Consider the following 24,097-nt stretch of genomic DNA (forward strand, 5'->3'; position numbering starts at 1 on the left):
TACTAGTCGGGTTCTTAACCCACTGAGCCACCATGGGAACTCCAAAAATATTTTTAAAAAAATAATGTATCTGGAGTTCCCATAGTGGAGCAGTGGTTAACGAATCCGACTAGGAACCATGAGGTTGCGGGTTCGGTCCCTGCCCTTGCTCAGTGGGTTAACGATCCGGCATTGCCATGAGCTGTGGTGTAGGTCGCAGATGTGGCTCGGATCCTGCGTTGCTGTGGCTCTGGCGTAGGCCAGAGACTACAGCTCCGATTCGACCCCTAGCCTGGGAACCTCCATATGCCGAGGGAGCGGCCCAAGAAATAGCAAAAAGACAAAAAAAAAAAAAAAAAATGTATCTGGAGTTCCCATTGTGGCTCAGCAGTAACAAACTCAACTCGGATCCACGAGGACACAGTTTCCATCCCTGGCCTCGCTCAGTGGGTTAAAGATCCACCGTTGCCGTGAGCTGTGGTATAGGTGGCAGATGTGGCTCGAATCCCACGTTGCTGTGGCTGTGGCATAAGCCAGCAGGCAGCTCTGATTCAACCCCTTGCCTGAGAACTTCCATATGCCAAAGGTTCAGCCCTAAAAAGACAAAAAGAAAAAAAAAAAAAGAGAGGATAATCAGCTACACTTCAATAAAGTTAAAAAAAAAAAAAAGAAAGAAAAGAGAAAATGAGCTTAGTTAAGCAACATGCATCTTAATGGCTTCACCTGAAAATGCTTTTGGATACACTTAATTCAATCAACATCAATGCAAAACGGAAACTTTTCTTGTCTGGAATATTAGTCACAAAGAAAAGATCAATGCCACCAGATATGGCAACTAATCCTTTCTGCATTTAAAATTTTGTTCTAAGAATCGTTTTTAAATACTAAATATTTACGGTATTATTTTACAGTTAAATTTTCTTTTTAGGAAAGTACCCGCATCATATGAAAGTTCCCAGACTAGGGGTTGAATTGGAGCTGCAGCTGCTGGCCTACACCACAGCCACAGCAACGTAGGATCCAAGCGTCTCTGACCTACACCAAAGCTCATGGCAAAACTGGATCCTTAACCCACTCAGTGAGGCCAGGCATCAAACCCACATCTCATGGATAGTAGTCAAGTTCTTAACCCACTGAACCACATCGGGAACTCCCAAGAGTCTATTTTTATAAGACAGAATCATTTATAATTTTAGGAATCACCAGAAATTTCAATTTCTTGTTCCTGAATCGCAAAGATTACTATCTTTCAGGAATTTGGAAACACCAGCTGACCACAAACAACTGGCAGAAGGAAATGCAAATCCTCTCTGGAGTCAGATGCCTTCATCTCAGATCTTAATATTTCCCAAATACTATGGGTAGCACACAGTGAAAGATAACCAGATACACAAGGAGTCTAGACCACACGAACGAGCACCGTGCGACATCAAAAACTGTCCCATGAAGACTTAAGATCTTAAAAAACTTAGTATCTTGAAACTATCATAGGCAGACTTCCCAACAACTATTCTTACCATATGTAAAGAAAATAAAAAAGAAGCAAGAGACCTGCAGGAAATAGGAAACTATAAAAGGTAACATGTCAGATTTGAAAAACAAAACAAAACAAAACAGAGCTTCTAGGAAATGAATCCTCATGATTTCATAATTCCAGAGTCTTAAGAAGGAGTGATATGAAGAATACTATAAAGGCTGCATATACTTAAGTGTGGCCATCATGGAGATCTTTATACCAGCCCATACGTAATTCCATTGAATGTACTCCTTGTTGATCCAACTAGATTCACACTCATCTGAGAAAGGTGGAGTTGAATGATGGCGTTCCCACCGTGTCACAACGAGATGCAGGTTCAATCCCCAGTCTGGCACAGTGGGTTAAGGATCCTGCGTGGCCAAAGGTGCAGTGGAAGTTGCAATTGCAGCTCAGATCTGATCAATCCCTGGCCCAGGAGCTCCATGTGCCTCGGAGCGGCCAAAAAAAAGATGGAGTTGAATATAAACAATACAGTCAGGTATATCCTGCTCTAAAACCACAAAGCACAAACCAGAGCCCCCAAATGACTAGAGTTCAAATAAATAAAGCCATACACTTTCTTCTTATACTTAAGGCTTACAATTAGAAGTGCTTCCTAATTATATTTTCTTCTAATTTTTCAAACTCCTACTAAATGCCTACCATGTAATAAACACAGCTAGGTATTTTCCCATTTTCTTATTTAAAAAAAAAAAAAAGAAGAAGAAGAAAAAGGAGAAGGAAGAGGAGCAATAGCTACAATAAAGAACCTAATTTGGGGAGTTCCCTTCATGGCTCAGCGGTTAACAAACCCGACTAGTATCCACGAGGATGCGGGTTTGATCTGAACCCTGGCCTCTCTCAGTGGGTTAAGGATCCGGCATTGCCATGAGCTGTGGTGTAGGTTGAAGATGCAGCTTGGATCCTGAGTTGCTATGGCTGTGGTGAGGCCGGCAGCTGTAGCTCAGACTTGAGCCCCAGCCTGGGAACATCCCTATGCCACAGCTGCGGTTCTTAAAAAAAAAAAAAAAAAAAAAAAAAAACAACCTAATTTTGGATCTGGCCCAGCACTGGACTATTTTGCTACCACTAACTGTGTCTGACATGGAGACCAGCATCTCAGTACCAACAGGCCCCAGAGCCCCAGCATTCCAAGTTGAAAGTAACAATAGAGGCAGGAGATCTGTGAAAGCTCTGGAAGGTAGGGCAGAAACTTCAATTTCATTCAGTTAAACTAAATTCAATTCATTAAGTATTTAATGAGTTTACTACCTGTAAAACATACCAGTAAATTTAATGAGTTTACTACCTGTAAAATGCACTGACGAACACACAGTATCATGTTCTCATGAGGCTTATTAACATTTTCATTGAGAGGCATATAACAACTACATATAATATTAATCAGAATTAGGTACATGCTGTATCGAAAGTTTTTTAAATCTTATGCCTTAAATTTCAAGGTTGGAACTGGATTAGAGGGGTAAAGCCTGGTGCTCAACTGATTCATTTCTACTTCTTTCAAGGGACTGCTTACAGGTTAAGGATCAGGTGTTGTCACAGCAGCGGCCTGGCCTGGGTTACTGCTGTGGTGCAGGTTTGATCTCTGGCCAGAGAACTTCCATATGCCATAGGCATGGCCCCCCAGAAAAGGGTGAGGACTGCATATATATATATATATCTCCCATGGCATATGGAGTTCCCAGGCTAGGGGTCGAATCAGAGCTGTAGCTGCCAGGCTACAACATAGCCATAGCCATACCAAATCCAAGCCTCATCTGTGACCTACATACACAATAGCTCATTGCAACACTGGATCCTTAAGCCACTGACTGAGGCCAGGGATCGAGCCCACATCCCGATGGATACTAGTCGGGTTTGTTACCACTGAGCCACGAAGGGAACTCTGAGAGTTATCTTTTATTTGGAGGACATTCTTATGACTTCAAGCCTGAGAGGGAGCATCTCAAGTAACCCTATGAAAACTGGTCCCTGTTTATATTGTTGGATATAATTTTCAGGAAGATAGAAAAAGATGACCTCAAGGGGCACTTCCAGTAATTGCAGGGAATAAATAATTTCATTATATTAGTAATTGATACAAATAATACACCTATTGAAAATCAATCAAATCAGTATTACCGCAGCCAATACGTGTTCAGTGAATTCGAATAAAGGAAAGTCTTACTAATTAAGACTACACCTACCTACAGTAAGTCTTCCATAGCATTAAACTTTTTTTTTTGTCTTTTTGTCTTTTCCAGGGCCGCACCCACGGCATATGGAGGTTCCCAAGCTAGGGGTCGAATCGGAGCTACAGCTGCCGGCCTACACCACAGCCACAGCAACTCGAGATCCGAGCTGCGTTTGCTGGCAATACCAGATCCTTAACCCACTGAGCGAGGCCAGGGACCGAACCCACAACCTCACGGTTATTAGTCAGGTTTCTTAACCGCTGAGCCACAAGAACTCCACATTAAACTTTTTGAATTAAAAAAAAAAAAGTAAGAACACCAGATGAATTACTAAATTAGTCCCGAAAAAGGTCAGTTGAATTAAAAAACAAACTACCAATTTCATCCTTTAGTTCCAGCCCATTACTCCGTATAGCACAACATAAAAAGCGTAACATTTCTGTGGAATCCCACTAATTCTAAAAAGTATCATTATTGAGAAATTCCTGCTACCTGGAATTTGGGAGACTTTTGTTCTGCCACCTGTTCATCTAATACATGAATAATTTACAATTATATCTCAAAACTTGCAGTAATAGAGAATCCGTGGCTTGCAATGGCTTTGGGTATGCAGCACTGGGCCAAAGTTCCCTTAGGATTCCTTTCCAGGCACTCTGAAACCATCAAGGTATCTGGCATTCTAACTGTGGTGGCAGAATAAGAAACCAGGTCATGAAAAGCAAATCATTCCTAACTGTCCATCAAAGATAGTAACATATCCTTTAAAAACCTGGGTCAGCTGTTAATTGGACTTGTGGGTTTCTAGAAGAAAGTATACACTATCTCCTCATCACTTACCTCTAAGCTGCTGGAGCTCCAGATTCAAACTCTCAATGTTACTCTCACACAGCTTAAGATTTTCAAGGGTCTCTGCCCTTAGTGATTCCTCTTGCTTCTCCTCCAGCAACAAGTTCAGCTCTTCCTGAGCCCTGAGGCACATATCCAAATCCTGCTCCATTTCCTGAATCTTCACCAAGACTAAGGGACACTGGGAAGTCTGGTCCAGAGTCTTTTCCATGTTCTCAGGGTGCTCCTTTTCTTTGGGCTCCCAGGCAGGACGGTTACAAGTTAGGGGCTTGGTGGCTGCTGCAGTCGTTCTCTGCTGGGCTGAGGGAGGCAGAGGAGCTGGGCGAGAGGGTCGCATTGCCAAGGGGGGTTCCGGTCTCAGGTTCTGGTCCCCCAGCAAATGGGCAGGAGTGGGTGCTGGAGTACAGGGACGGGGTGGCGGTGGCCTTAGAGCCTTCCTCCTCTCGGGCAGCTCATGCTGGGTGACTAGCTTGGAGGAACCTCGGAAAATATCCTTCTCAGAGTTAAAATCCATAATTGAAAAGTGGCGCAAAATTTTATCTGGTTCTGTGCTGGGCCCTGACAAGCTCTTCTCAAACTCTATCAGCTGCTGCGTTAACTTAGAATCCAGGTCCGTGCTGCCGTCTCCTTGTGGAAGTGCCGCTGCTTCTGGGATGGGCGCCTTGCCTTGTGAACTGGGCTTTAGTTCTGATCTCTCTGATGCAGAGCAAAGGCTGGAAGCATTTTCTCTGGGTGTGCGGTGCTTTTTCACACACCTTGCCATGCCCTGGGGCCAAGGGCTCACCTGGCTGGGTCGGGCTCCCCTGGAGGCTGGAAGGGAAGAGGCGCTGTGAAGAGGTGGCCCTGGCCTCTGAGGGGTTCTTGGCTGGTAGTGTGTTCTTCTGGGAGGTAGGCTGGAGTAGTCCCTCGTCCTTGCTTCTAGAGGAAGAGGGTCAGAATACTGGTCTGGGCTTGGGTAGCTCCCGCCTGCTGTAGTGTAATCCTGGCTTTTCTGCAACTGGGGATGATGGAAAGAGACTGGAGGTTGGGATGCAACACCATTGATGACCTCGGAAGGTTCCGGCGTGGACGCGTCTCTGGCAAGAGGCTGTTCAAGCCCTATGCCTGGGCTTCTTGGGGGGCCTCCCATGGTGCCAGCATCCCAGTGAGAGTTTTTGTCTTCTTCATACTCAGAAGTCAGATGCTCCAAGGGGGACGTGGGTGTTTCAGAAATAACACAGTTGGACTTCTCCACATCATACTCGTGAGATTCATGTTTTTCCTCCTCTGCTTCGAAGGAGTTCTCTGAAAGGTCCAAAGACGTGTCAGGGATCTTGGTGAGGCTGCTGTCCTGTGGCAGATCCATGGACTCCTCCGCCCCTGTCTGAGGACATAACTTTACGAAACGGTACGGAAAGATGCCTGTCCTGCCCTTCAGTGACCCTTCTAGCCAGCCATCTTCCAGGGTCCCCAGGATTCGGATTTTATCGCCGACTTCAAAATCCAGCTCATTGGGCTCCAGGGCTTGGAATCTGTAGAGGGCGATTCCGTAGGTACCCGGCTGCTGTCTGTCCTCTTCCAGCTCTCTCTCCTCTTCTCCCACAGGGGTATCTGCTTCACCGTTAGAAATGCGGTCATCGCAGTTTCCTGGACTTATCGACTCATCCACAGTCCTCAGGGGCCCCAGAAGCTCTACAAAGCCTTCTGGAAAAATGCCTCTTCGACCCTCTAGCTCCCCTTCAAACCAGCCGGGTTCGGGAACTCCAATGATGGTAATCACATCCCCTTCTCTGAAGTCCAGCTCCTCGTCCAGCTGGGCAGAAAGCCCCATCAGCGCCCGGGCTTGTCCCATTGAATATTCAGGAATCTGGAGAAGGGCGCTCTGGGAGTGCCACTGCCGACTCTGTGAGGAGAGGCACAGCTCCCTGACACACGAGGATGGGAAGAAGCCCCGGGCACCCCAGCAGCTCCGGCCCTGCAGCCAGCCGCTAGTGGGAGGGCCATCGAGAATCACTAGGTCACCTAAAGAAAGAGAAGAGGAACAAAGATAATGACCTCGGTCATGACCCCAGCGGGATATTAGTATAACTAGCAGTGCAACTCATCCTACACATTCATTGCATTCAGGGAACTCTAAACCTAGAGTTTTAAGGGCATGGGCACTTTTTCACAATTTAGTGACAATATGGCAAACATTCCATTACGGCAGTGGGTTTTAACATGCAGTCTGTGGAACCCTGGGGATGGGTCCCTGAGATCCTTTCAGAGGGTCTGTGAGGTCAAAACTGACATATTTGCTTCATACACTTCAGCCAAAACAATGTACTGTGGTAGATGTAACACAGATTCAAAGAAATGAATCTAGATTTTTTTAAATTACACCAAACATTAAGGACATTTGTCAAAATGTAAAGCAATAGAACTCTTCTCACTAAATTTTTTTTGGGGTTAGGAAACAATTTTCCATAAAACATTATTTATATTATTAACATTAAATGAGCTTTTAAAAATTTTTTAGCCTTTTTTTTTAGGGCCACATTGTGGCATATGGAAGTTCCCAGGCAAGGGATCGAAACAGAGCTGTAGCTGCCGGGCTACACCACAGCCATAGCCACAGCCACACCAGATCTGAGCCACGTCTTCGACCGACACCACAGCTCATGGCAACACGATCCCCAACCTACTGAGCGAGGTGAGGGATTGAACCTGCAACCTCATGGACACCAGTAAGATTTGTTTCCACTGAGCCACAATGGGAGCTCCCTATTTTCCTTTAACTTCTGATCCAATAGCCACTGGTCAGAGCTTGGGGGCCTGAGAATTACAAGCGACTGTTTTCTCCACTAGTTCTAAGGTAATTCCATCAGGACCACAGAGGGAACTCAGTGGAGATGTGGCTACTGTTGAGACACAACAGGCCTTTTGGTGAGTAAGAACAAGAGTGTGCCATAACTCCCACTCTACTGGCCCTGAAATGAGCTGGCCTTTTTTTTTTTTTTTTTTTTTTGAGCTGGCTTTCTTAAAGCTACAGAATTACAATATTTTCCTGTTTTGACAAATCCCCATGAAGCCCTTATAATAGAACTTGTTTTTCTATTTTCGGCAGGGTGACTATTTTGATAAACTTTATTACCTGGCAGACTGGCATTCTGTTGTTTGTTTCTATATAATAAAGGTTAAAAAAAATTTTTTTTTACAATAACAGTTTAGACCCCAAAAAGCAGTTTAGAGATAATTTTGTCGAACACTCTTATTATAGCCCTGTTACTGAGTTTTTTGCATTCCTCGGTCATCCTAGGTGATTCCTCAGTAATAGAGGCCACTTAGGTCATTTCTAGACTTCAGAAATCACAATATGAGGAACTCCCAGAACAGACTGACCAGATTTTGAGAACAGAAAAATAGGAAGTGTGGGGATTCTGAGGGTCGGCCTGGGCCTTCTGCTCACGCATGATTAGTCTCAGCTGCCGCAGCCCTTGTTTCTTCCTGTTAGCTTTTTCTCATTCAATAAGAAATGCATTAAGGGGGGTTTCCCTGTCATGGCTCAGCGGTTCCAAACCCAACTGGCAACCATGAGGAGGCAGGTTCGATCTCTGGCCTTGCTCAGTGGGTTAAGGATCCGGTGTTGCCATGAGCTGTGGTGTAGGTTACAAATGCAGCTTGGATCCTGCGTTGCTGTGGCTGTGGTGTAGACTGGCAGCTGCAGCTCCAGTGTGACCCCTAGCCTGGGAACCTCCATGTGCCAAGGGTGTGGCCCTAAAGTGACAAAACACAAAAGAAAAAAAAAAAAGAAAAAGAAGAAATGCATTAAGATGAAGATTGACAAGAAAGAATGAAAGTCTTAAAATCTGAATATAAGTAGTGTGACTTTGCTCTTAGGTCCCTCACTGCATCCCAATGCCCAGGGACTCTGCTCTATGCAGACTGAACACACTCTTAACCTGGGTTTCCGCACGAGCCATATCAGAACCCTAACTAATCCTGACAGCTCACACACTTGCAAATTTATGATGCAAGTGATAATTACCATTTATCTTATAATTTAATTGATAATTATTTACCAATTTATGTAAAAATAAATTGATCCATTTAATTTTCATTAGTCTTCTTGGGGATGGGGAGGTAGCCTAGAAGCAAACGGTTATTGGCAAGGGATAAGCATTCTGTGTTGTGTAAGGCAACTATTCTTAATATTTCATCACGCCCACTAATTTTTTTCTCTTTTCTGTCTCTTTTCCTTGCCATACTCTCATTTTGGGATTCTTTTTTTGTTTTTTTTTCTCTCTCCCCCCCCTTTATTTTTTAGGACAGCACCTACATTGATCCTTGGACACACTTGTTCTGAGTTTAAATAGAACAGGCCGAAACACATGGAAAGCTTTGGGGGGAAAAGGAGACAGGGTGACACCTGCTGGAAGAACCGTGGCGATTCCCATGCCAGAGAGAATCTCCCAGGAAAAACGTACACAGACAAAACATCCTATAATCATCAGGAAACAAGTTCACCCGAAACACGTCTACGAATCCCAGGGATCCAGATGAATAACAATAAAAATAGCTAATCTTTACTGAGTGCTTACCCTGTGCCAGATGCTTTACATGTATAAGCTCCTTAACCCTCACAACAACCTTGAAGTGGGTATTATACTCTTTTGTAGACAAGGAAACTGAGGCCAACAAGACCTTAATTAGTCCAAAGTCACAGCTATTGAGTTGTGAAGCTGTATTTAAGTCTAGGACATGAGAATTCTTATTCCCTCAACTATACTGCCTTCCTTAAATATGCTTTTTTTTTTTTTTTTTTGGCTTTTTGCTATTTCTTTGGGCCACTCCCGCGGCATATGGAGGTTCCCAGGCTAGGGGTTGAATCGGAGCTGCAGCCACCGGCCTACGCCAGAGCCACAGCAACGCGGGATCCGAGCCGCATCTGCAACCTACACCACAGCTCACGGCAACGCCGGATCCTTAACCCACTGAGCAAGGGCAGGGACCGAACCCGCAACCTCATGGTTCCTAGCCGGATTCGTTAACCACTGCGCCACAATGGGAACTCCCTATGCATGTATTTTTAATAATATAATTTTACAGTTAAAATACATCATTTTTCTCCTATTGATTTCCTTTTTTTTTTTTTTTTGCTTTTTAGGGCTACACGCATAGCATATGGAAGTTCCCAGACGAGGGGTCTAATCAGAGCTATAGCTGCAAGCCTGTGCCACAGCCACAGCCACGCAAGATCCGAGCCGCATCTGCGACTTACGCCACAGCTCATGGCAACCCACTGAGTGAGGCCAGGGATCAAACCAGCAACCTCATGGTTCCTAGTCGGATTCATTTTCGCTGCGCCACGACGGGATCTCCGATCTCCGTGGTTTTTAACAAAGGTAAGCAAATAGCAATTAAAGGCAGCATGGTAAAACAAAACAGACCTCAAACATTATCCCACATGCGCTTAAGGTTTCCAAACCTCCTCCTGACATATATTAAATAACAGAAGAGGAGAAGCTTCACTGCTACACTCAAGGTCCAAAGGAAAGGAAAGGTAAAGAAACAACAGAGCACTAGATTCAAAGTACTAGAGGTCAGAAATAACACATACTCATGAGTGGAGACACTGATCTAATGGAAAAAAGCTATTTTTGGTCTAAGGAGTAGAAGGGCCATTCCAAGCACCAGACTTGAAAACCGGGGGAAGCCCAGATTCAAGTCTTAGAAACCATGTGTAGTGTAAAACAATACTTTCATTCTTTAAGTGATTTTGTTTCTAACTAGTAAACTTAATATATGCCATGTACAGAAAACAAGAGGAGTTAAAATAATTTCTGTGTCTCATGCTAAACTTCCCAGAAAAAGACAAATTGTGTAGATACACCTGACTCCCCATCCTCAAAGGCTATATGTGCAAATCGTAAGACATACAGAGCTAAAAGAGATGTGAAAGGCATAGAAGGAAAGGGAGCTGAATAGTAGGGTTTTTTGGCAGCAAAGTATCACAGAAGGGAATAAGATAAAACCACTAATAATGAGAAACTATTATTCGACTCCTTCAGTGCCATACTCAAGAGTAACAATATTAATAACATACCCCCAAATTATATAATTTTGATGACTGTTCTGAGCCATCACAAAATTGTACTGATCATAAGAAGCCTTGGTTTGTGGAACACTACTGGCTTCTGTGCTTATGCAGAATGTACGGACTTAAGTACACATGATGAAAACGGTTTATAGTCACTCTTTAGATGTTCATATGTCTATTAGACTGTAAGAGGTGAGAAATACTTGGAATATCATCAAATATGGTTTATGACCATCGGTTTTAAACCACTTCCTTTTAAAGTGGTTCTGACGAGAACTTTAAGAAATTACCCAATAGCTGAATATCCCTGAGGCTGTTTTGCATCTCTTTCTCTCTCTTTTTTTTTTAAGTTTTTATAATGTTTATTTCTTTTTTTATAATGATTTTTATTTTTTCCATTATACCTGGTTTGCAGTGTTCTGTCAATTTTCTACTGTACAGCAAGGTGATCCAGTTACATAGAGATGCACACATTCTTTTCTCTCACATTATCCTGCTCCATCATAAGTGACTAGATCTCTCTCTCTCTTAATTTGCATACCACAATCCCTGCTCTACTACTGTGCATTAATCGACAGTAACATTAGCAGAGTTGTATCTATTTTTTTGTCGTTTAAAGTGTAGCTACCACCTGGGGCAGCAGAAAGAGAATACCGGACTTTAACAGATGATATAACTTCACATTCTGAAGCCAAAACTTCTTAACTGCTGGTAACATCCTCTGAATCTCATTTTCATTAGTTTTTCTATGTAGTTAATACTCCCCACTTTGCAACCTCCCAGGTCTATGCTGAGAATGAAATGAGACTGTATTTGTGAGAAAACACTTTGGCAATTATAAAATATTACACAAATATAAGGCATGATTACTGTCAGCACTATCTTGGTATCATTGAAGACTCTCTAGTCTTACTTTAAACAGTCTATACCTAGATGATCAACTTACCTCGATGGAGGGGGAGGCTGTTCAGTTCTAGGGATGTAAATTCAGAGATGCAGACAAACAGTCTCTCTCCCTCTTTTAGACTGGGAATGGTGACAACTTCCACAAAACTGCTGGGGAACTGTCCTAAAAATAAAAGCAAATATTTCCAATATTGAGATTCCTTTTTTCTTGTCTGTGTACCAGAAAAAAAAAACCTTTTTTTCTGAGCCCACGTACAGATCCTGAGCTGAAAACTCACTGAGTATTCATAGCTGAAGAATCTATTGTACAAAACATACAGTGCACAAAAATCAGATGCATGCAGAATACAAAGAGTGCAAATTCAATCCAATAAGCATTTATTGGGTGTCACTCTATCAATGGCCCCAGTGCAGAGGGAAAATTAACTAAGATGGTCTTGGCCTCTGAAAAATCTTAAAATCCAATTCAGGAGTTCCCATCGTGGCTCAGTAGTAACTAAATTGACCAGTATCCACGGGGATGCAGGTTCAATCCCTGGCCTCGATCAGCTCCTGGTGCTGCCATGAGCTGTGGTGTACGTCACAGAAGCAACTTGGATCCTGAGTTGCTGTGGCTGTGGCACAGGCCAGCAACTATAGCTCCAATTCAACCCTTCACCTGGGAATTTCCATATGCAGTGGGTGCAGAACTAAAAATAAAATAAAATCCAGCTCAGACATAAAATCTAATTCAGACATAAACAATAATTCAGGAGTTCCCGTCATGGCTCAGTGGTTAATGAATCCGACTAGGAACCATGAGGTTGCGGGTTCAATCCCTGGCCTTGCTCAGTGGGTTAAAGATCCGGCGTTGCTGTGAGCTGTGGTGTAGGTCACAGACTCAGCTCAGATCCCGCATTGCTGTGGCTGTGGTGTAGGCCGGTGGCTACAGCTCCGATTCGACCCCTAGCCTGGGAACCTCCATATGCCGCAAGAGTGGCCCAAGAAAATGACAAAAAGATAAACAAAACAAAACAAAACAAAAACAGAAAAACAAAAAAAACCAATAATTCAGTCTCAATGTCACATCATAGGTACACAAACTGCTATGGCAATTCAGAGAAGGTAGAAAATGGTCAGGAAGAAAATGAAACATTTTATTAAAAAAAGACTACAGTTGAGTCTAAAGATGGGCAGGATTTTAACTGACAAGAGTAGACAGGCTTGTCAACTGGAAAGCATCTGAGAGTTCAGCTGATTCCGCCCTCTACATAGCTCTTGTGTCTGTCCACATAACTCCAGACTCACCACCTTGGTTCAAGCCATCAGCACCTCTCACCCAGGTTACTGTAATGAATTCCCATCCCGCCTCCCTGCCTTTGGCTTTGCCCCTTTCTATCATTCTTCAATCTGCAGCAGCAAGCTTGCTCAAATACAAATCTGACTGTGCTTAAAGCACTTTTACAGTATTCTGTTTCCATGCTTACCAGGGCATGCTCTGTTTTCTAGTTGCTGCTCATCTCTCCACGCCATCTGCTGCCTCAACTCTCCGTACTTCATGTGAGACTGAACTTTTCTCATTCCCTCCATGTTCTTTATTGTTTCAGGGCCTTGGAATGTGCAATTCTCTCTGCCTAACCACTCTGCCTTGCTCACTCCTACTCACCATTTTATCTCAGCTGAAATCTCATTTCCACTAGGATATAACCTATTGTCTCCCAAATGGGTCAACTGCATGGCTAAGGACTGTATGACAATACTCCAGCCCCAACTTACAAAAATTTATGTAAGTTAACAATAGGATTTAACACAGATGCACAGTGTGGGAGGAAAACTTCCAGGCTTCCCTTGGCGAATTCATGAAACTGGTGCTAACATATTTTCAAGACTAGAACAAAGGGACTTCTGTCGTAGCTCAACAGTAAGGAGCCCAACTAATATACATGAAGATGTGGGTTCAATACCTGACCTCGCTCAGTAGGTTAAGGATCCAGAGTTGCTGTGGCGTAGGCCGGTAGCTACAGCTCCCTTTGACCCCTAGCCTGGGAACTTCCATATGCCGTGGGTGCGGCCCTAAAAGACCAAAAAAAAAAGGAAGGAGGAAATTCCTCTGTGGCACACTGAGTGAAGGATGTGGTGTTGTCACAGCTGCGGTGCAGATTGCAACTGCGGCTTGGGTTTGATCCCTGGTCTGGGAACTTCCACATGCCTCAGGCGTGGCCAAAAAAGAAAAGAAGAAAGGAAACCAGGTACATGGAAAATGGGAGGTGACTGAATCTAGGGTAGAGGGCAGCTTTCGTAAAATGAGGCCAACCACGGATTTAGGAGCATAGCTGGTACCTAACCAATAAGGAGAGATGGAATAATGATAACAGACGTTGTCTCACTGGTAGAAACTACAGTGAACACACATGGAAAACACAGAACGATCATAAGTTTATTTATTAGGCTTCCCACTAAACCTCTGCTTTTAATATGGAAAGAAGGGAGGGCCTGTGGTCCATTTGTGTGTGAGGAATTATGAGCCTCTTACCTGTCACATCCTCTTTCTTTCCTAGAAGCCAAAATTCATCCACCACTGCCAACACCTCAATAATATCTCCCACAAAGAGCGGCAGTTCTTCTGAGACACTAGGGCAGAAGTCAAAGATGGCTCGAACCACTGAGCCGGCCTCCATCTTTCATAACCTGGAAAGAAAGGTCCAAAGAAGGAGGAAAACATTAAGTATTTAAGACATTGTAATACAGATCTGTATCTTGAGAATTATCATTTAGATATAAAGGTACTTATATCGAAGTCAAAGCCAAGCAAATAAGAAGTCTGTACTTTTGGAGTTCCTGTCATGGCTCAGTGGAAACGAATCTGACTAGTATCCATGAGGATGCAAGTTCCATCCCTGGCCTCGCTCAGTGGGTTAAGTAAGGATCCAGCATTGCCATGAGCTGTCGTCACAGATGCAGCTCGGATCTGGCATTGCTGTGGTGTAGGCTGGCAGCTATAGCCCCAATTCGACCCCTAGCTTGGGAACCTCCGTATTCCATGCGTGCAGCCCTAAAAAATAAAATATCTTTTAAAAAAGTCTGTACTTTAAAAAAATCAAAGTACTGTCTCATTTCTTTAAAAACAATTATTTCCTCATACATTTTAATTTGATTCTTAAAATCATTCTGGAATTGAAAAAAAAAAAGTGACCTATAGCTGTGAGTAATAGAAAAGATGCAACTTAAAATGTAAATTTTTCAATATGCCTGAGGAAGGCAATATGGAAATTAACATTCTTACCAGGCAAGAGAGTAGTTTTACTTATTTACTATTTTCCTTTTTTAGGGCCACACCCTTGGCAAATGAAGTTCCCAGGCTAGGTGTCCAATCAGAGCTACAGCTGCCGGCCTACACCACAGCAAAACAGGATCTGAGCTGCTTCTGCAACCTACACCATACCTCATGGCAACGCCAGATCCTTAACCCACTGAGTGAGGCCAGGGATTGAACCTGCATCCTCATAGATACTATCAGATTTGTTTCTGCTGCACCACGACAGGAACTTCAAGAGAGTAATTTTAAAATATGGTGTTTAAAAGTAGGGATTTTAAATATGACATTTTATCTAGTCCATCTTTTTTGCTTATTTATTTTTCCCTTTATATTTCCACTTATATTTTATTTCTTTTTTTTTTTTTTTTGTCTTTTTTTGTTGTTGTTGTTGTTATTGTTGTTGTTGTTGTTGCTATTTCTTGGGCCGCTCCCTCGGCATATGGAGGTTCCCAGGCTAGGGGTTGAATCGGAGCTGTAGCCACGGGTCTACACCAGAGCCACAGCAACTCGGGATCCGAGCCGCGTCTGCAACCTACACCACAGCTCACGGCAACGCTGGATCGTTAACCCACTGAGCAAGGGGCAGGGACCGAACCTGCAACGTCATGGTTCCTAGCCGGATTCGTTAACCACTGCGCCACGACGGGAACTCCATATTTTATTTCTTTCTTCAAGTTTTATTGAGATATAATCAACATAGAGCACACATAAGTTTAAGGTATATAGCCTAATGATTTGACTTGCATACATCATGTCTTTTTTTTTTTTTTTTGCCTTTTCTAGGACCACACCTGCCGCATATGGAGGTTCCCAGGATAGGGGTCCAATCCGAGGTGTGGCCACCGCCTATGCAGCAGCAATGAGGGATCTGAGCGGTGTCTGAGACCTACATCACAGCTCACGGCCACGCCAAGATCCTCAACTCACTGAGTGAGGCCAGGGATCGAACCCGAAACCTCATGGTTCCTAGTCAGACCCGTTAACCACTGAGCCACGATGGGAACTCTGACATCATGAAGTCATTTTCACAGTAAGTTTAGTGAATACTCACTAACTCATACTGATACAAAATTAAAGAAACAGAAAAAATACTTTTCCTTATGAAGATAACTCAAGAACTTTTCATATATAACATATAGCAGTGCTAATTATATTTATCACATTGTGTGTTATATCCCTAGTACTTATTTATCTTGTAACTGGAAATTTATACCTTTTGACTGCTTTCATCCAATTCCTCCTCCTCCCGCCCGCAACTCTGGTAACCACAAATTTGATCTCTTTTTCTATGAGTCTATTTTTGAAGTATAATTGACCTACAACTCTGTTAGCTCCTGCTACACAACTTGGTGATTCAATATTTCTACACATTTCAAAGTGATTGCCATGCTAAGTCCAGTTACCATATATCACCATACAAAGATATCACAACGTTATTAACTATATTCCCCACACTGTACATTTCATACCTGTGACCCCAGATCTAGGAGCTAGCTGGTACCTAACCAATAAGGAGAGATGGAATAATGATAAAAGACGTTTTCTCACTGGTGGAAACCACAGTGAACACATACGGAAAACACAGAATGATCGGAAGTTTATTTATTGGGCTCACTTATTTTACAAACTGGAAGTCGGTACTTCTTAAACTCCCTCCTATTTCTTTTCTCCCCCGAACCCCTCCCCTCTGGCAACCACTTGTTTTTAGATTCCACATACAAGTGAAATCATAAAGTATTTGTCTTTCTCTGACTTGTTTAACATAATACACTCTAGGTTGATCCATGTTATAAAAAATGGCAAGATTCCATTCTTTTTATGGCTGAGCAGTATTTCTTTGTGTGTGTGTGTGTGTGTGTGTATTTCCTTCATCCATTCATCCATTGATGGGCTTCCACAGCAATTATAAATAATGCAGCAATGGAGTTCCCGTCGTGGCTCAGTGCTTAACGAATCCAACTAGGAACCATGAGGTTGTGGGTTCGATCCTTGCCCTTGCTCAGTGGGTTAAGGATCTGGTGTTGCCAGATCCTGCGTTGCTGTGGCTCTGGTGTAGGCTGGTGGCTACAGCTCTGATTAGACCCCTAGTCTGGGAACCTCCATATGCCGTGGGAGCAGCTCAAGAAAAGGTAAAAAGACAAAAATAATAAATAAACACATAAATAAATAAATAAATAAAGCTACAATGAACACAAGAGCACATATAATTTTTTTTTTTTTTTTAAGGGCCATTAAGTGCAGCATGTGAAGTTCTCAGGCTAGGGTTCAAATTGGAGCTACAGCTGCCAGCCTACTATGGCACACACACAGCAACACTAGATCCTAAACCCATTGAGCAGGGCCAGGAATCACACCCGCATCCTCATGGATACTAGTTGGGCTCGTTTCTGCTGAACCACACAGGAACTGCAACACATACCTCTTTGAAATAGCTTTCTTCAGATAAATACCCAGGAGTGGAATAACTGAATCATACGGTAGTCCTATTTTGAATTTTTTTGAAGAAACTTTTTACTGTTTTCCATACTGGCTGCACCAATTTAGATTCCCATGCTGCTGGTACATAAGGGCTCCCTTTTCTCCACATCCTCACCAACACTTGCTGTCTTTAATAGCTATTCTAACAGGTATAACAGCTCATTGTATGTTTTTTGTTTTGTTTTGTTTTGAGCTACACCCTCAACATGAGGAAGTTCCTGGGCCAAGGATTGGCCCTGAGCCATAGCCATGACAATGATGGATCCTTAACCCACTAAGGCACACATGAAACTCCCACTCTGCCCCCGCCCCCCCCTTTTTCGGCTGCACCCGAGGCATATGGAAGTTCCAGGCCAGGGACCAAATCCAAGCCACACCCCTGACCTATGCCAGAGCTGCAGCAACACTGCATCATTAATCCACCGCACCAGGCCGGGGATCAAACAAGCAAGGCCACAGAGATAAGCCAGATTATTAACCCACTGCACCACAGGGGAAACTCTCTCTGTGCTCATTTTTAAATAGAGCTGTTTTTCTGATGTTGAGTTGTATGAGTTCTTTGTATATTTTGGATTTTAACCCCTTATCAGATACATCATTTGCAAATATCTTCTCCCATTCAGTAGGTGGTCTTTTCATTTGTTGATAGTTTTCTTTGCTGTGCAAAATCCTTTTAGTCTGATATAGTCCTTCCTCATAACTAATACAAAGATGAGGGTACTGACTCTCAGCAAAACAGAAAATTTAATTTGTTAAAAAAAAAATCACAGTTTATAGCAGCAGGGCTAGGGTATGAACTGAGGGCATTCTGGCCCTTACCTACTGTCTGCTAAAAAAAAAAAAAAGGTAATTTGACCTGAGGCAGAGCTACAGGACCACATCTCAATGGCCCAGATTTAAGATGCACTTAAAAAAAATCAAAAAAATTAAAAAATTAAAAATCCAGTTTCCACGTGGCACAATGGGTTCAGTGGTATTGCTGCAGCACCAAGACACAGATTGGATCCTCTGGCCCAGCACAGTGGGTTAAAGGATCTGGTGTGGCAGCTGTGGGTAGGTTGCAACTGTGGCTCTGATCTGACCCCTGGCCTGGGAACGCCACGTGCCACGGGGCCGCCAAAAAGGAAAAAAAAAAATCCACAAAAAGAATAAGAAAGGGTCAGAGTCCCTGTCGTGGCTCAGTGGAAATGAATCTGACTAGTATCCATGAGGTCACAGGTTTGATCCCTGGCATCGCTCGGTGGGTTAAGGATCTGGTGTTGCCGTGAGCTGTGGTGTAAGTCATAGACACGGCTCATATCTGGCATTGCTGTGGCTGTGGTGTAGGCAGGCAGCTACAGCTCTGATTTGACCCCTGGTCTGGGAATCTCCATATGCCACCCATGCAGCCCTAAAAAGACGGAAAAAAAAAAAAAATAAGAAAGGGTCATGAAGACGGCACCTCCAGACAAGATTTAGCATGCTCTACCAGATCAAGAATGTGTTTTCAGCTCAAAGACACCTACGGCCCAACCTTGCATACCATCCTTGCACTGTTATGGTGCCTGTGCTGACTAAGAGGATGCGTCTGTTACTTTGTGTCAAGGGAGGCCAAGGACATGTTTAAGCAACAGAAAAGGAGGCAATAAGTAGAGTGGACTTGCCCCCACCCCAGTCGTGTAAAACCATCAGCCTTACCTACACTTCTAAGTCTTTACAAGGAGTAGTAGAAGATTGCCAGAGTGTCTAGATCCCAAGTCTATTTCTTTCTTTTTCTTTTTGGCTTTTCTAGGGCCGCTCCTGAGGCACATGGAGGTTCCCAGGCTAGGGGTCTAATTGGAGCTGCAGCCACCGGCCCATGCCAGAGCCACAGCAATGCAGGATCCGAGCCGTGTCTGCAAACACCACCACAGCTCACGGCAATGCTGGATCCTCAACCCACTGAGCAAGGGCAGGGATCGAACCTGCAACCTCATGGTTCCTAGTTGGATTCATTAACCACTGACCCATGACGGGAACTCCCCAAGTGTACTTCTTTTCTGCCTTTTTTGCCATTTTCTTGGGCCGCTCCCACAGCATATGGAGGTTCCCAGGCTAGGGGTCTAATCAGAGTTGTGGCTGCCAGCCTATGCCTCAGCTGCGGCAACTCGGGATCCGAGCCACGTCTGCAACCTACCCCACAGTTCACGGCAACACTGGATCCTTAACCCACTGAGCAAGGCCAGATATCGAACCCGCAACCTCATGGTTCCTAGTCGGATTCATTAACCACTGCGCCGCGACGGGAACTCCATCTCCAAGTGTATTTCTTTATTTGCCTCATATATTCATTTGGTGTTGTAGAGATGAGGATTTTTTCATTTCACGTATAACTATAATCAACATTAAGAAGCATTAAGTAGGGAGTTCCCTTCGTGGCTCAGTGGTTAACAACCTAACTAGGATCCATGAGGATGTGGATTCAATCCCTGGCCTCACTCAGTGGGTTAAGGATGTGGTATTGTCGTGAGCTGTGGTGTAGGCCAGCGGATGCAGCTCCGATTTGAGCCTTAGCCTAGGAACCTCCACATGCACAGGCGCGGCCCTAAAAAGCATAACAAAAATTTTTAAAAGCACTAAGTGCCTAATTACCAGAAAAGATGGTTATGGGTCTGTTAAATTTATAGTCTAAGAATGAGGGGATAAACATCTTAGGCACATAATAAATTGCCCAGTCTATTAATGTGAAGTACCTATTAGATTTTAATGACTCATGCAACACAATTAAATATTACATACTTAATTTGAACTGTTGAGTAAAAAGAGCTTATCTCTGTGTCACTGAAATTTTTTCTATAATGACATGACTTGGGTATACAATGGAAAAGTGACTAGTAATACTCCCCACATCCTCTGCTCTCTCCCACCACATATTTTAAGTATTAAAAAATATATAATTAAAATCATACCCTGCGGAGGCAACAAAATGTGAATCAAAAGTACTAGGCTTGGAGTTCCTATTGTGGCTCAGCAGTTACGAACCGGACGAGTATCCATGAGGATGTGCGTTTGATCCCTGGCCTCACTCAGTGAATCAGGGATCCCGAGCTGCTGTGGCTGTGGCACAAGCTGGCAGCGGCAGCACCGATTTGACTCCTAGCCCAGGAACCTCCATATGCTGCAGATGTAGCCCTAAAAAGGGGGGGGGGCGCTCCTGGAGTTGGAGAGATCAAGATTCATATCACAGCCCCACTATTTACCACCTTTTCACCTTGGATATATTACTTTAACTCTCTGGGCTTTAGCTTCCCGTTCATAACAATCCTCAAGAGGATGGTAGCAATAAAAATAATTACATTAACACCTAATGTTTTTGAACCCTTACTACACACCCAGCATTGTACCATGACTTCCCTCTTTGAGCCCTCACAGCAACTCTGTTGTATATACTTGGTTCCCATTCTGCAGGTAAGTCTACAACCTCAGAGAGGCAATGGAATCTGTCCAGGGTCACCCACAAGTCAGACACGGAATGGCAACACAGATCTGCCTGTCCCCAAAGCCTTAACCTGTATGCTAATAGTGTGAAGGCACCTAGGACAGAGCTGATACAGTAGGTGCTCAATAAATGCAGCAGTTATTAATAAACATCATTTCCATAATCAGCTGCAGGATCAAATCTGTGCCACTGATAGAGCATCACCAGAGAATGTGATATTTCAAGTATACAAACACTATGGATTTTACCATTTCAACATGTCAGAACTTGGTTAGCTTTGACTATGTTTAAAAATAGACACATCATATACCACCCTGCCTTCTTCAATAGAAGAAAACACACTGACGTGATTTCCTCTTTGGCTGATGGACTCAAGTTCACGATCAAGATCAGACCTTTCTGCATTCTGCTTTAATACATAATACGGGACTACGTAACTTTAGGTCCTTCTCTTTTAATGTCAGCCTTCCCTCTGCTATCAGTTGGTCTCTTCTGTCAACTGTCCTACTTCTTTCTAGATTTTTGTTTATAATCTGCTGTGGAAGGGGGGGGACCACACACAGACCACCACCACCAAAACTGTTAAAAGTTTCCAGAAAAGTAAAAAGTAAACAGGCTCCAGATGAGAGGCTAGCAAACTCTCCTGTGCTGGTTAAGTACATGCGGTAGGGCCAGAGTCCTTCGACAGTTATTTTTTATGGGCTTTGAGGCCCTGTTCTTATTTTCTGGCTGTTGTCCAGACAGCTGAAGTTGCCAGATGTCAGATTTTGGCATAAGGGAGATGTTATAAATATTTTCCCCCAAAACAAACAGTATTTTGCATTAGCCATCTCTACGTTATTAAAACAACTCCTCAAGTTTGGGCCAAGGTAGATAGTATTTTCTCAAATTCCACCACACTATCAGACAGCAGATATACCTCAGTATCTAAAATATCAGGGAGAGAATTCGAATAAGCCCCACAGAATGACTTAGCTCCCTGTTACACTGAAGGGTCATCTTTATGATCTCAAAGAGTTAAAGCTTCTCCCTGAGAACCTTCCTGCTCTACCAGAAAAATGACTCAGAAGCAGAGGAGGGTCTGGCTCAATAAATACTTTTACTGACTGACCTCCTACCCTATTGGAAGGAGTGCGTAATTGCTGAGAAATACACACCCTGGAAGGGTGCTGAAGTCAGAGCCTGGCTAAGCTACAGGCTTCGTGGGTGAGACCAGAGAGGAGATCTTAACGGCCTCTGTTTTACATGGACTATCATGAAATCCATTCTCTGCCCTGTATATACTATGAAAAGCAGCAATTCGTGCCTTTGGCCGGGCCCTTTTAGAAGCCAGGCCATATATTTTGAAACTTAATCATAACTAGCTTACATGTAAACTGTTCCACTGACTCCAGATGGAAGTAAAAAAGAACAACAGTGGAAATGAGAACACAGATGGGCTTGAGAGAAAGCAGAGGAAATAACTGCCTATGTAGCATGATGTTCAGGACATCGGAAAGTCCACTGTGAAAACGCTCCTTCTCTGGCTGGTGAACGCCTGCCTTTCCACGCTTGTAGTCACTGCATTTGACTTCATTCCTCAAACCCTCATAGATCAGAAACCTCTAGGAGGGAGGAGATTTTTGTCTGTTTTGTGCACTGGTTTAGAGTCACACTCAGTAAGTTTTGGTGAGGAAATGATTTCCTGAACTCTAGGAAAATATGTGGAACCATTCATATCAAGATCTCTACTTCCACTTTTTCTAAAACTAAATCAACCATCTCTTCTCCACAAACAGTTTTACCTTCCAGCTTGAGTAACAGTGTCATATAAATCTTTCAGATCAAACATTAAAATACTGCACTTCTTCATGCTCTACAGCCCAAAGAGGATACACTGACAGTAACAGTTACCATTTCAGAATCTATCACATACCAGACACTGAGCTAGAAGCTTGTACCCTCACCACACAGCAGAGTAGAGACCAAGGCACTAGAGCCAGGGTACATGGGTTCAAATCCCAGCGCCACCACTGAGCAATATAACTCTGGAGAAAAGCTAAACCAGAACCAGACTTCACATCTCTCTGACTCTAATGCCCCTGTTCTTTTTACTAAAAACGTTGCTCCTGAAATCTCACTGGTTCTTTCTTTAAAATCTGTAGACTTTCATTTTCATTAAAATTTCGATTTCCTTTCAGTAAAATTTCCAACATTATGAAAATTTTCAAAGAGCCAAGTTGAAAGAATTTCATACCCATCACGAGTCTATTAACATCTTACTGTATTCACTTTATCATATATCTCTCCATCCATTTATCGATCCGTTATTTTTTTATGTATTTCAAATATTTTTAAATTTTATTTTTGATGTATTTCAAAATAAAGCACAGACATTTTTTCCTAGCACTTCAACATGTATCTTTTTTTTTAAATTTTTTTTTTGTCTTTTTATTTATTTTTTTTGCTATTTCTTGGGCTGCTCCCGTGGCATATGGAGGTTCCCAGGCTAGGGATCAAATCGGAGCTGTAGCCACCGGCCTACGCCAGAGCCACAGCAACAGGGGATCCGAGCCGCGTCTGCGACCTACACCACAGCTCACAGCAACGCCGGATCGTTAACCCACTGAGCAAGGCCAGGGACCGAACCTGCAACCTCATGGTTCCTAGTCAGATTCGTTAACCACTGCGCCACAACGGGAACTCCCTTTTTATTTATTTATTTTTTTTTTTTTAATTTTTTTGACTTTTTTTTTTTTATTTCTTTCGTATCTTTTTTTTAAAGAGTTTTGTTTTTTCTACTATAGTTGATTTACACAGCAGATATCTTAACTAGAGTTTATTAGTTGTTTACAGTTTGTTGGAGGTTTTTTATGTACCATTTTCCTCTCTTCTTGGCTAAAGATACAATTCTTTTCTCCCCACTTATTTGTCAGTGAACCCGGTTAATCTTTTAAACTGTAATTTTTACATATGATACAATTGCTTAAGAATTTACAAAGTCTTCCTATTCTAATTCAGTCACATACTCAATTTTTTTTTTTTTTAGGGCCACACCTGCAGAAGTTCCCAGGCTAGGGAGAGAATTGGAGTTGCAGCTGCCGGCCTATGCCACAGCCATAGCAACATAGGATCCAAGCCGCATCTGTGACCTAACACCACAGCTCAGGGAAACTGAGTGAGGCCAGGGACTGAACCCACATCCTCATGGATACTACTCAGATTTGTTTCTGCTGTGCCACAGTGGGAACTCCTTCAATGAATATTAATCAAGTCAAATGGAGTCAAATTCCCACAGGCTAAAAATTTGGGTCTATTGGATAGGCTAATTATTTGATGACCGTTTAACCCAATATTCTTATTATTTTTTTTTTTGCTTTTTAAAAAA

General features: G+C 43.1%; 1 protein-coding gene across 4 annotated transcripts in view; it reads right to left on the minus strand.

Annotated features, from left to right (window-relative positions):
• DNMBP (dynamin binding protein) overlaps positions 1–24,097 on the minus strand; it is a 123,733-nt gene that overhangs the window by 70,167 nt on the left and 29,469 nt on the right. For all 4 annotated transcript variants that reach the window (XM_001929395.8, XM_021072337.2, XM_084995092.1 and 1 more), the window contains 3 exons: positions 14,013–14,167; positions 11,541–11,663; positions 4,528–6,537 (listed from right to left, as the gene is read on the minus strand). In XM_001929395.8, coding sequence (XP_001929430.5) covers positions 4,528–6,537; positions 11,541–11,663; positions 14,013–14,157 — 2,278 coding nt within the window. In that variant the 5' untranslated portion in view covers positions 14,158–14,167. The remainder of the gene's footprint in view (positions 1–4,527; positions 6,538–11,540; positions 11,664–14,012; positions 14,168–24,097) is intronic.

This window comes from Sus scrofa, chromosome 14, assembly GCF_054392235.1.
Source record: "Sus scrofa isolate SSC_HxYL_T2T_F1_AM1 chromosome 14, Sscrofa_HxYL_maternal_Yorkshire_Landrace_v2.0, whole genome shotgun sequence".
In the NCBI taxonomy this organism is placed as follows: domain Eukaryota; kingdom Metazoa; phylum Chordata; class Mammalia; order Artiodactyla; family Suidae; genus Sus; species Sus scrofa.